Below are 12474 nucleotides of genomic sequence, written 5' to 3' on the forward strand. Positions count from 1 at the left end.
GTGGGTTCCAGGCAGGTGGGGCCTGGCAGGTTCAGAGCAGGTGCGTGTGCATGTGTAGGGCAAGTGGGGCCTTGGGGGTTCTCAGCAAGTGCGTGTGCTCATTCGGGCAGGAGGGGCCTGGTGTGTGCGGGCAGGTGCCTGTGCGGTTGCCGGGAAGGCGCGGCCAGCGGGGGCGGGGGAGCCTGGCGGCCGGGCGGGGCGGGCGGGCGCGGCTCGCAGCCGCCCGCGTGGTCCTGCGCGGCGCCCGCGCCTGGAAACAGGAGACCGCCGCGCCGGAAGCCCCGCCCGCGCGCGCGCCCTGTCCCCGCCCGGTGGAGCGGCTGCTGGCGCGGCGCGGCGGCTCGGCACGGCGGCGCCCGGGCGCAGGCGAGCGGGCGGAGCAGCGGACGGCGCCCAGGCCGCCCCACGCGCCGGGCTCGCGGCGGAGCGCTCCGGACTCGTCGGGGCCCGCGGCCGCCCGCGCCTTTCAATGGGCAGCTCGCACTTGCTCAACAAGGGCCTGCCGCTCGGTAAGGCCGCGCGCGCGCATTTCCGGCCGCGGGGGCGGGGCGGGGCGGGGCCGCGGGGGCGGGCGGGGCGGGCGCGGGCCCCGGCTTTTGTGTGCGAGTGCGCGTGCGCGCCGGCGTCCGCGCGCCGGCCCCCGGGGGCGGGGCCGGGGGGGCGGGACCGAGGGAGCGCCGTGCGCGTGCGCGTGCTGCTGCGTGCGCGTGCGCCGCCGCCCCGCCCGCGCAGGTGGCACAAAGGGGCGCGGGGGCCTCGGGACCCCCGCAGCCGGGACCTCGCACTCGGTGCGCAAGTCCCACCGGCCCGTCCGTCCTGCGGGCCGGGCTGGCCGGGTCCCCGCTGACGGGGCCCCGCAGGGAGGACGGGCGCGCCGGTGACCCCGCGTCCTTCGGGGCCGGACCTCGGACTGCAGTCGGGGGACGTGCGGGGCCGCAGCCTCGTACCCGAACCGGCCTCTCTGCGGGGCCGCGGCGCCGGGTCTTCCCGCAGGCGATCTTTACTCGTTTTTGAAGTGACGTTTTTGAAATGAAATGACCGTTTTGAGATCTTTACTCGTTTTGAAATGACAGAAGTGATGCGTCAGCTGGGAGGCGCGCCGTTCCCGCTCACCCGGCAGGGGTGGCGGCAGGGCGCCCTTTTCTTTGAGTCCGTTTCCACCTGAGTAACGGGACAGGTGTGACCCGCTTCCGTTTGTCCCCAGGCACCTTGTGCCCTTCCTGTTTTGAAAGGTGTCAGGAACAGGCATTCTCCGTGCCCTGGGTACCTCTGGGGCCCCTGAGCCTGGGGCTGGGGGGGCGCAGGCCGGGCGGGAGGCGCCACGGGTGGTGTTGGTTGCCGGCCGCTGCCCTACGCCCCCGTCAGGCCACTTCCGTGTCATGCCCACCTGTCTTTCCACCCTTGCACAGCCCCAGCTTCTCCGGGCTTCCAGCCACCGGGTAGGGGTGCATCCTGTCGGCGGGGGAGGGCCCCCACCCTCAGCTTCCAGCGCCACCACCCTGCCCCTGGGGCCTGCAGGTCGGGGCCCCAGGCTCCGAGGCCTGTGGAGGGAGGAGCTGCCGGGGCACCTGAGCCGCGGGTTTGGATGGAGCTTCCTCTGGCTGGTGCCTGCTTGTCCCGGAAGGGTGCAGCGGCCCTGGGCTTGCCTGGAGGACGGCCTTTAGCTGGCAGCCTCTTAAGCCGGGAACCTGGCCGGGGCAGCCCGTTTCTCGTGATGCTCTTCTTCATGGTTGGTTAGGACAGGTTTGCTCTCGGGAAGTGGGATGGGGTAGGCTTTCTTCCAGGTGCTCTGAGTTGAGTAGTCACCAGGGTAAGCCCCTCACCCAGCTCCCACTTCTCTGGGTGGCTGGAGAGTTGGCTTGCACAAAGGGGATCCAGAGCCAGGACTGCCTGTCGTATCCCATGGGGGCGTCCTCCACCTGTCCAGGATCCCCCCACTTTTCAAGAGAAACAACTTTATTTCTGTAAAAACATACACAGGCAAAATACTCAGGAGAAAGCCAGTCCCCAGCAGTGTGGACGTCTGGGATGCCCTGTGGGTCAGTGTAGCCTGTCCACTCCTGAATGGGGCAGCATCTTTCAGACTCTGCGGGAGTGACCACAGCAGCCAAGAGCACAGAATTGTCCCTGGGGTAATCCCAGCTGAGCCCCTGACCAACGCATGGTCATGGGCCCCTCATGTGACTTCTCTGTGTCATGTCTGTAAGGTGGGGATGGAGCGTGTGAAGAGGTGGGATCACGTGAGTGAGCGTGTGCCAGGTGTTGGGGATGGAGGGACAGGGCCGGGGGCAGGGCTGAGGGACAGGGTCTCCACACAGCAGCTGTGAAACATCACTCTGGAAGGTAGCAAGGTGACATTTCCTAAGTTACGGGGGGCATCATGATGAATCCGCCCCAACCTGTGTTCTTTCAACGTGGATGACGTTCTCGTTTCTGGGATTCTGAGCATTACGAAGGTAGCAGGACACGCACACATGTAGGCGTAAACGAAGATGGGGAAAGAGGTGAACACGCGTGGGGAAGTCTTGGTGACACATCCTCGCCTCTTGTCACAGTTTTTATCTAGCACGTGTGTGGGGCATCTTTTGGTTTCCGAGGAGTTGAGAAGTTGAGGCTGACTCTGGCCGGTGGTCCTGCTGGAGGTTTTACGTGGCCACGCATTGCCTGCGGGAGCGCCTTGGCTTTGGCTGCGGGGGCTCAGCGCCCACCCCAGCCAGACTCGCCCAGGGCAGCACGGCGGACCCCGGCCAGACGGCTGGGCTGTGAGGCAGCGGGGCGAGCTGGAGAAGGCTGGCTGCTGCTGGCTCTTCGGGCAGAGTGACGTGGGGGCAGGCGCGGGGCCGCCCTTGGGTCCTCAGATCCCTGTCTCGGGAGGTGGCTTTCCAGAGGGTGTGCCTGGTGGTCAAGCTGGAGGGCCGGTGCTGGCAGAGGGGCTGGCTTCACACAGGAGGGTGGGGAGGTGGCAGGGGCAGCGGCCGCCAGCGGTGCCGAGGAGTTTGCCTTTCCTGCTGCTGAGTGGTGCACGTGACAGGCCCCGGCTGCGGGCCAGGGGCTCTGCGGCGTGCGGGCCAGGGACCTGGTGGAGTAAGGAGAGCACACCCTCGCCGTGGGCCCCAGGGAGACCGGCCTGGCCGTTGGACGGGCTGTGGGGCCAGAGACCCTGTCCGTGGCTGCCGCGTTTGGGGCCTGGGTTGGGCGGGGCAGTCACTGGGGCTGGAGAGGCGCAGAGGCCATTCTGGGGGCGAGTTCTGGGTGCGCTGGGCTTAAGATGCTCATCGGTGCTGCGGAAGGAGGCGGGAGCTGGCCCGGGACCCTGACCCGGTGCTCAGGGCGTGGTGTGGCCGAGGGCCAGGTTCTCGGGAAGCCTGGGCTTCCTGCAGGCCCTGGTGCCAGGGATGCGCCGTGATGGGTCTGGGGGGCTCAGCCACTCGGGTGACCCCAGAGCGTGCCAGCTGCAGCCCCTGGACCCTTCGAGGGTAGCCCCACGCTGGGGAGCCGTGGCCGAGGACGCGTCTTAGGTGCGTGGTGGGGGGAGGGGAGGAGGGCCGCGCGGCCAGTGTGTAGAGCTGGGCAGGAGGAAGCGCGAAGACGGTGCCTAAGTGTCCACGTCCCCCCGTGCGGCTCCCCGTCGTTGGCGTCTTCCCTTGGCGTGGAATGCAAGTCGCAGCCCAAGTCCCTTTTCGTCCTTCCCTGTCACCTCTTGCTGCTGCGTGGTGAGGCTCAAGGGAACCGTCTACCGGTCCTAGGGTCTGGGCGGGGTGTTAGGGCAGCCGCCTGCCAGGCCTTCATCAAGCGCCCTCCTTTCGGGCCCGAGCTGGGTGGCGGCTGGCACGGACGTCCTCTTCGGCCCCGCAGGTCTGGCCACCGCCCGCTCCCGGCGTTTGCCCGGGAGCCGGGACAGCCCAGGGCCGCGGCGCTGCCAGCTCTTGGCATGGGCTTCCTCTCTCCGCAGCCGCGCTGGCCCCTGCGTTCCCCTCCCCCCCTTCCCCCCTTTACTGAGCCGCTGGGATACGGGCATGTACTGCCTCTCCCCGTGGTGGGCACCTGGCGCCTCTGTGACGTGGGATAGAGCCGTCTGTGCGGCAGGCTGGTCGTCAGAAATCCCTCCCTTCCCACGTGCTCGCTGGGTGCCCCCGGAAGCCTGTCCTGGCAGAGCTCGTGTTCTGGCCGTATGGCCCCAGTGGTCAGCCGGCACCCACGTCCACCCCTGAGCAGAAACTGGGTGGGCGGGAGGGGACCAGGGAAGCTGGGGGTGGTGGGAGGAGGTGAGGCCCGGGAGTGTCACGTGTTGGAAGTGCAGGGCCGTGGCCCCCGGCAGCAGGTGTCACCCTGACAGCACCTCCGCATGGTTGGTGAGCGGGTGCGGGGAGAGCGGGGGGTGCTGGAGAGGGTCCCAGTGAGGACGGGACGGGCCCTCCTGTGCCCAGAGCCCCGGGTCTGGGGCTGACCAGGGAGGGCGTCTGGACACCCGGGAACCTGAGGCCAGCTTCACGCCCTCGGGAGATGACCCGTCTGCTCCTCGGCTGTCCCATCGCTGAGGGGACAGAGTCTCCGTCCTGACAGGTGTCCTGGCTGCCAGCCACCCGCTCCCCAGGGTGGCCCCTCACCACGGTCACTGAGGTCACCAAGGGGCTGGGGCCGTCCGTGTCGTATCTGGTCCCCAGAGTTTCTTTGCAAGGAGCCGGCCCTGCACCCCACCCTCCCAGATGGGGTCCAGTTTCTAGTAAGGGGGAGGGGCAGGTGTGTCTTGAATCTGGCCGGGGGGCTTCCGGCCAGAACCCCGTCCCTGCCACGCCCCTGGCCACGAACCTAGCCCCTGGCTCACCTGGTGGGGGAGGGGTGCAGACCCTTGTGGCTCCCGAGAGAGAGGCGGGTGAGTAGAGGGCAGGAGCCCCTGAGACCCGTCCAGTCAGCACAGGGCGGGGGGGCCAGGCTGGCGGCACTGCACCCACCGGACGCGTGGGACGTGGCCTGCATGCCACCCCCAGGGTCCACGCCTGTTGGCCACGGGCCTTGCCCTCTCTAGCCATCCTTCACTCCCTCTTTAAACGTGGGGCTCTTCCCCCGGAGGGCAGAAGGCCTCCTGTAGGTTCCTGTGCAGGGTGTTTGGGGCAGCGGTGGCTGTAGGAGGTGGCTTGGTGGCCCTGAGGTCCCTGGGGCTACCTGCTGGCCTGCTCTGGGCTTAACCGTGACCCTCCCCTCCCCTGGCCTGGCCTTGTCCACCCTCCGGCACACCCCCTGCTGCGCTGTGCGTCCAGGGGCCTCTCCCGTCGGTGTCTTGAGCAGTTAAGTCACTTACGGGGCTTCTGTTTGGCTTATTTCTAGAAACGAGGTACAGCTTAGCATTCTCACCCGTGAGTGTCCCCAGCACGAGCCCAGAAGCTTCTTGCGACTATGGTCTTGCTGTTATTTCAAGCACAGTTGGACGGTTGAGTCCCTGTGTCTCGGCCACTGCTGGACGCTGCCGTCCTGCCCACAGGGCACTGGGGCCGGGGAGGGGAGAGCCAGACTCATCGTGTCTGTCTGCAGTGCCCACCAGAGGTCGCCTCCTTTCTGCACGTTGGGCCTGAGACGTGCCCAAGGCCCTCCGTCTGTGCAGGCTGGCCTCTGAGGCCCGCCAGCCGCTCCTCTGGGCAGGCACCCACCGCCCCCATGGGGCAGCAGGGATGCATCTGACTCCCTTTAGGCTGCTCAGCGGTGCCAAAGCAAAGCTTCCCTTTGAGACCATTTTCACAAAAGGATTGGTGGGCGGTGGACATGGGAGAGCCCAGGGGTCCAGGTTGTCTCACCAGGGCTGGGAAGATGCAGTGCTGGGCCGCACTTGAGGCGTGCGAGCCCCGGGCCCTCGGGGGACAGGGAACCGTCTTGGCCGTCGGCACGTAGCGGGCGTGTAGGGACGCTGCTGGCTGGTGGGACCGCGAGTGAACCAGGGAAGGCCCGGCTGGGCACTGTCCTGCTTCCCAGTGCAGCTGGCCCTGGTTCCTCCACGGTTTAGGGAGGGGGCTGAAGAAACCCTCGTGACCAGACGGCCGGCTGTGGCTTCTCTGGGGTTTCCGTCACCTGCACACTGGTCTCCCGTGTGGTTCCCGGGGCCCCTCGGGTAGGAGGGCAGGGCACCCAGGTCGGCCTGGCCCGGCTGTGCGGAGTTGACTGCCGTGGGGCTTCGCCCGGTGCTGCCACTGCGGTTTAGAATGAGTTTGGGGCCAACTTTGGAAGAGACGATGGGATCAGTGGGGCCTGGGTTGCAGGTGTTTGAGGTCCTGGAGCTCACTCTCCTGCCTCTGCGGCGGGGGTGCCCACTCGCAGTCGGCAGCATCCACCCCGGCTGCGGTGTGGTCGGTCAGCGGGAGCGAGGCTGGGGCCCCAGCGCCAGCGAGACGGCAAGCGAGGCCAGCGTCCTTGCCGCCCGGCCCAGGCACCCCACCCACGTCGCTGTTCCCGAGCCCCTCCTGTGAGAATCAGGGTAGGAAGGTGAGGCTGGCCTCCAGGTCGGCCTGGAGAGGAGGGCCTGAGGACTGGCACTGAGGGTCCCTGAGGTTCTGGGGGTGTCGTCCTGTCCTGGGGCCGTGTCTGGGGTGTGGGGTGACACCTGCCTTACGGCTCGCTGAGTACGGTTTTTACCGGAGGAAGTTAGGTCAAAGGAGCATCCGCTGTTTGCAGGTGGAAGCGTTCCGATTCCTCGTGTTTGGTGATTCCGGAGAGGAGCGTGGCTGCATGGGGCGGGGGCGCCGGCGTGAGTTGCGGGAGCTCTGGTAGCGCGACCCCTCGGGCACGAGTCCCTTCGCGGCGGGGCTGCTGTCCACGCTGCGTGGCCCGGGAGGCAGAGCGGGTGCGGCGGGACGGGGACCTGGGCGTCATGACCCCCGCCTGTGGGAGCGCGGGGGGCCTTGGCGCACGGGGCCGCACGGGGCTGAGAGGGGCCAAGGCCGCCTGGGAGCCAGTGGTGAGGTCAGTTTGGGTGCTGGACACCCACTGGGTGGCAGGCACTGAGGGCCGCCGCCGGCCCGTGGCTGCAGGCTGCCCCTGGCCCTGCCGCCTGTGTCCTGGGGTCGTGGGCTGTGTCTGGCTGGCTGGCTGGAGCTTTTCAGGAGCGGCTGGCCAGTCCCCGCAGCTGAGCCGGATCAGGGAGGGCTCGGGTGCACCCGAGGTGTGGGTCATGACCAGGTCGTCCTGCTCGCCAGGAAGGGCTGGGCAGCTCTCTGGGGAGGACTGCACCTGAATCTGGCCCCGGTCCCAGGACACCGCCTGGGGGGCTTGGGGGTGCGGTACAGGAAGCGTCCAGGTCAGGGTCTGTGTCCCGGGGCCCTTTCCCTCAGCGGCCTGTGCCCCGTCACGGACCCAGGAAGCAATGGGCCCCGTGAGATAGGAGCTTGCGGAACTGGCCACAGCCCCGCTTTCTGGGCCATCCTGTCCCCAGGCCTCCCAGCTAGTGCACATGGTGGCACCCGGGTGGGCTCCCGGGTACGTGGGGGCGACCTTCGGGGTGAGCCTCTTGCCTCTGCGTCCGAGCCGTGGCCCCGCCGGTCACTCTCACGCAGGGCCGGGCCTGATTCCAGGTAGGTCCCAGCCCGGCAGCCACGGGCTTGGGGTCAAGGTGCAGGGAAGCCCCTCCTCCATGGACCTGAGGTTCGTGAGTCTAGTTGACCCTCAGTGGTGTTTAACGTGTCTCTTGTGTTTAATTTTTAGTCAGACTTTGACCCGGCGTGGGCTTCAGTGGTCGCCGTGGACGGGAGCCTAGGAGCTTTGGTTCGAGACAATTAAAGACGTGGGATGAGGATCCAGTGACAGGACGCGGTTCTGCAGGGGGATTCTGAAGATAGACGCTTTGAACAGTCGAATTCATGGTCGTGGAAGCCGAGCCCATATTAAGAGATGTCAGGTTGGTCGGGGCTCGGGAGTGAGGCCGCCGAGGCCGGTGTCCCCGCGGCCACGGAGGAGGCGCCGCTCCGGGGCCCCCTGCGTGTGCTGGGGTTAGGACAGGGGCGTCCTGAGTGGGCGAGTCGCCCGGGCCAGCGAGGCCTCGGTCGGGCCTCACGTCTGCCGTGGGGTTTGCTTCTGTCGAGGGTGTCGAGGGAGGGGCGCCCGGCCAGGCTGCGGGTCGGCGTGGGGTTTCTCGGGACGTTCCCGTGGACACGCTGCGGTTGGCAGCCCTTCCGGTCGCAGTGCCCTCCGTTGGGGCTTCCCGTCCTCTCTGACCGCCGGGCGCTTCAGACGAGGCTGTGCAAGCACCTTTCAGCTAAGACACCTTCGCAGACCCGGAGGGCTCGGTTTCTTGCGGTCGCGTGGATCGATGTTGGGCGGAGTTCCAGCTGAGTGAGGCTGGGAGCGGGTGTTCGTCATGCGCTAAGATGAGTAACATCTTCAAGTGAGACGGCGCTGTTCTCCCAGTGGAGCTGGAGGGACCAGGGCACCGTCTGCACAGGACTCCCGCTGTCGCTCCACAGACAGAGGGGGCCTGGACGCTCCGCTCGTGACGCGGGGGGAGGTGACCAGGGAGGTCCTGGCCTTTGGACCCCACGCCAGGAGCCCTCCCGGTGGTCCTGGCGCCTTTGCCGCCGGTCCTGACGGCCGTGCGCTCTCGGGAGTGGTGGGCGCTGGCGGGCCGCCACGGAACCCGCACCCGGTTCTCGTCCTGCACCCCACGCGCCGGCTGCCACGTCCCAGGGCGAGCCTTGCGGGGCCGTGGTGAGGGGCGGGCTGATGCGGCCACCGCTGTCTCGCGTGTCACCTGTGGAGGCCTCCCGTCTCCACCTGGGCCTCGTGTGGAGGGAGTGAGTTTTTATTCATTCTTTGCTGTCTCGTTTTGGGAAGGTGAGAGGTTCTGGCCTTCCTCCGGTGTCCTAACCCTGTTCTACCTTTACACCGTTTCTTGCTCGTCAAACCTACAAGCAGAGGCGATGCTGGTGCTGGGTGGGTCCCTGCCGGGTTTTTGGGTGGCAACACCACAGCGTCGAGTGGAAGAGAAACGTCGGGTGCGTCCCCGAGCCCGTCGTTCCGACCTGCGTGTCTGGACGCCAGCTGGAGCGCGGGGCCGCCAGGGGCTCTGCACCCCTGAGGCCCTGATCCGTGGAGGGGGGCAGTCACCGTCATCGGTGCCCACTCAGGCGGCAGTGAGCTGTGGCAAACACCAGTGTGTTTTCCTTCCTGATTTTTAACTTATTTTTGACAAAGATCCTGGTGGCTGGACACGTAGAACTGGAAGTCCTTGGGGTGGGCTGAGGTTTCAGCGGGGGCTGTGCTGCCGCGGGAAGCTGAGCGTCCGGCCCTGTCGTTGCAGGCGTCCGACCTCCGATCATGAACGGGCCCCTGCACCCCCGGCCCCTGGTGGCACTGCTGGACGGCCGGGACTGCACGGTGGAGATGCCCATCCTGAAGGACGTGGCCACAGTGGCCTTCTGTGACGCACAGTCCACACAGGAGATCCACGAGAAGGTACCACGGGCGGGGGCGGGGAGGTGGGGAGCCGTGGCCTCGCCAGCGCTGAGGCAGGTGTCCCAGGGTTCCTGCCGGAGCGGGCAGGTGTGGTGCTGCCCTCACCACCTGGCCGGTCGGGAGGCGGGGTGGGATGTCTCCATCATAACCAGTTCTTTCCCAGAAAGTGGCATCCGGGGCCGTGGCTGCAGTGGACGGTGCTGGGGGCGGGCAGGCTGCGTCACCATCACCTGGCGACTCAGGCCGCGGCAGTCGCCAGGACACCCCGAGCCTGTGCCACGTGGTTTGCAGCTCTCAGGTTCCCTGGGACAGGAAGTATGTTAACCTGGTTTCTGTTTGTAGTCACAGCCAACCGGGTACTTCAGAAGCACCTTTCCCCTGAGTCAGCTGAGGAGGCTGGACCAAGGTTTATAAAACCAAGGTGCTTCGGAGAGCCAGCAGGGTCAGGAGAGGCCCCGATGCCGCAGGGGTGGACAGGTCGTGCCCGCCGGGCCGGGGCATCAGCTGTGCTGGAAGAGGCGGCTGAGAGGCCGGGGTGGCTTTGGCAGCCTCGTGGGCTGGTGAGGTTGGAGCCCTGCTGGACCCTGGCTCTGGGCTGGACCCTGGGAGAAAGGACGAGCTGGAGCCAGATGCACCCTCACGTGTCCACCCACCGGCCCCGCAACGTCCACATCAAGCCTTGAACTTGGATTATAGGCGCCCCTGTGCCCTCTGCTCAGGTGGCTGGCAGAGACGAGGGAGAACGGTACTCTTTACGGGAAGAGCCCGTAGACCTGGGCCCCAGGTTGTCTCTGCAGATCACCTCCTAGCACAGTGTTCATCGCACAGTCGAAGATAACAGGATAGCAGGAGAAGAAAGAACTGAGCAAGAACCAGCAGAGACAAAGGACTAGAGGGACCCACGGGGCCGGTGGGGTGTCTGCTGCTACAACCACAGCGTGAAAACCAAGCCCGAGCACTTCAAAGGAGCCGAGAGCAGAAGACGTGATGACGGCAGAGGCTTCGGGGGAGCTTTTAGAAGATCTAGGAGCAGAAACAGCAAAGCTGAAAGTGAGAACTCACTGGGCAGACTCGACAGCCACTTGGGTCAGTGGCAGGACGGAGGCTTGGGGTGAGGGGGCCACGGTGGGGAGCCAGCCTCCGACAGAAGTCTCAGGGACCGAGGGGAGGGGATGGGCCACGGGCAAAATTTGATGAGAAAAAGGCTGACGATGGTCCAGAGCCGAGGGGAGGCAGCAGTAAGCGGGTGAGAGAAGTGCGGCGGTGTGCACGCCCGGGCAGCCCCTCCGGGAGCTCGGGCCGGCGGCTTCCCAAAGCTGGCCATCCCAGTGCTGGCACTTCTCCCAGAGAAGCAGAGCACACGTCCGCTCAGAAACCTCCCACGAGCCCCCCAGCAGCTTTGTTCCTCGTGGCCGGAACCAGAGGGAACCAGGTGGCCTTCAGCCAGGGCACGGGTACCGAGGAGCCCCACTGGGCAGAGAAGGAAGGGTGAGCCACGGGCACCGGCGTCGGCCGGGCCAGAGCAGCCAGCTCGTCAGGGTCCCGGGCGTTGTCACTCTGGCCAGCCACCGTGACGGGGACGGCGAAGGGGACCGAGGTGCCGGGTTCAGGTGCCGCTAACACGGGGGTGTTTCTCTGTGGCGACGGCAGTCCTGCATTCTGTGTCCTGTTGTGAGGTGGCTACTTGAACAGACTCACGGTGAAGTTCCACAGAACGGCACACACAAGCAAGGACAAGACGGCCAAGGGCACTTGGGTGCACAGATTACCTCCCCGGGCACAGGCTCACTGCCCACCACGGGCCGGGCCAGGGGACACGGGATCCCTCTCGTTGGCAGCTTCTTGTGAATCTTAAACTGTTTCAAGCTAAAAAGATACTTTTTAAAAAACCAGTAGTGGAATGAAAAAGAGATATACCGAGAGAAAGTTTTAAAAATTGTAAGCGGTACTAAAGTTTTGCCAGTAAATTTGAAAACTAAGACAAAACGTGTTTTTTTCCAGAACTGTAACTTACCAAAACTATTTCAACAAGTTAATATAAAACCCAGGGCTTCCCTGGTGGCGCAGTGGTTGAGAGCCTGCCTGCCAATGCAGGGGACCCAGGTTCGAGCCCTGGTCTGGGAAGATCCCACATGCTGCGGAGCAACTGGGCCCGTGAGCCACAACTACTGAGCCTGCGTGTCTGGAGCCCATGCTCCGCAACAAGAGAGACCACGACAGTGAGGAGCCCACACATCGCGATGAAGAGTGGCCCCCGCTCGCCGCAACTGGAGAGAGCCCTCGCACAGAAACAAAGACTCAACACAGCCAGAAATAAATAAATAAAGGAATGAATGAATGAATAAATGTTGACAGACCGCTGGGGAGGGGCACAGGGCCCTCAGAGCCCCACCCAACGGGCAGGCGGCGTCCTCCCCGAGCCCTATGCCTCCTGACACCCACGGGAAGCCACAGCCAAGGCCTTGCCTGCCAGAGAAGAACAGGCAGAAAAAGTGTCCTGGGGACAGAATTTTATGCTCCTGACAGAAGAGACGTTAGGACTGTGTAATTGGTGTCCTTAGGCCTGAGGTAACACCTGATTGTACACCGAGGAGGACGCAGCGAGAAAGGAACCACAGGAGAACTAGAGGGAGCTCCTGGAAACTAAAATGGGAGCGGAAGGTTTAAACCTTAATAGGAAGCTCAGAAGACACAGTCAAGGGAAGCCCAGAGGAAAGATGGAAGCGACGAGGAGCGAGGAGAGACTCGCAGACTCCGCGGGGGTGCCGGGCGCAGCTGGCCAGTGCAGCCGCTCTCAGGAGCCTCCCGTTTCCCATCCTGGGCAAGCACTTCCTTCCCCCTCTGCTGCCAGGGGTGGCCAGATGACCAAGTGCAGCCGGGGAGAGGACAGCAGCCTTTGTGTGCAGAGCCACCTTCCCTCTTTCTGCTGGCTGGAAACCAGATGTGATGGCTGGAGCCTGGGCAGCCACCCAGACCACAAAAGGAAGCCACATGGAGCCAGGGGAGCCTGGGAATGGCGGGGCAGCAAGACAGGAGCCCAGG

General features: G+C 65.6%; 1 protein-coding gene across 2 annotated transcripts in view; it reads left to right on the top strand.

Annotated features, from left to right (window-relative positions):
• Positions 1–469: 469 nt before the first annotated feature.
• Positions 470–12474, top strand: part of CTBP1 (C-terminal binding protein 1) — a 26590-nt gene continuing 14585 nt past the window's right edge. For both annotated transcript variants that reach the window (XM_065877644.1, XM_065877645.1), the window contains exons 1-2: positions 470–509; positions 9278–9432. In XM_065877644.1, the coding sequence (XP_065733716.1) occupies positions 470–509; positions 9278–9432 (195 nt within the window). The remainder of the gene's footprint in view (positions 510–9277; positions 9433–12474) is intronic.

Source organism: Phocoena phocoena, chromosome 5, assembly GCF_963924675.1.
Source record: "Phocoena phocoena chromosome 5, mPhoPho1.1, whole genome shotgun sequence".
Classification (NCBI taxonomy): Eukaryota; Metazoa; Chordata; class Mammalia; order Artiodactyla; family Phocoenidae; genus Phocoena; species Phocoena phocoena.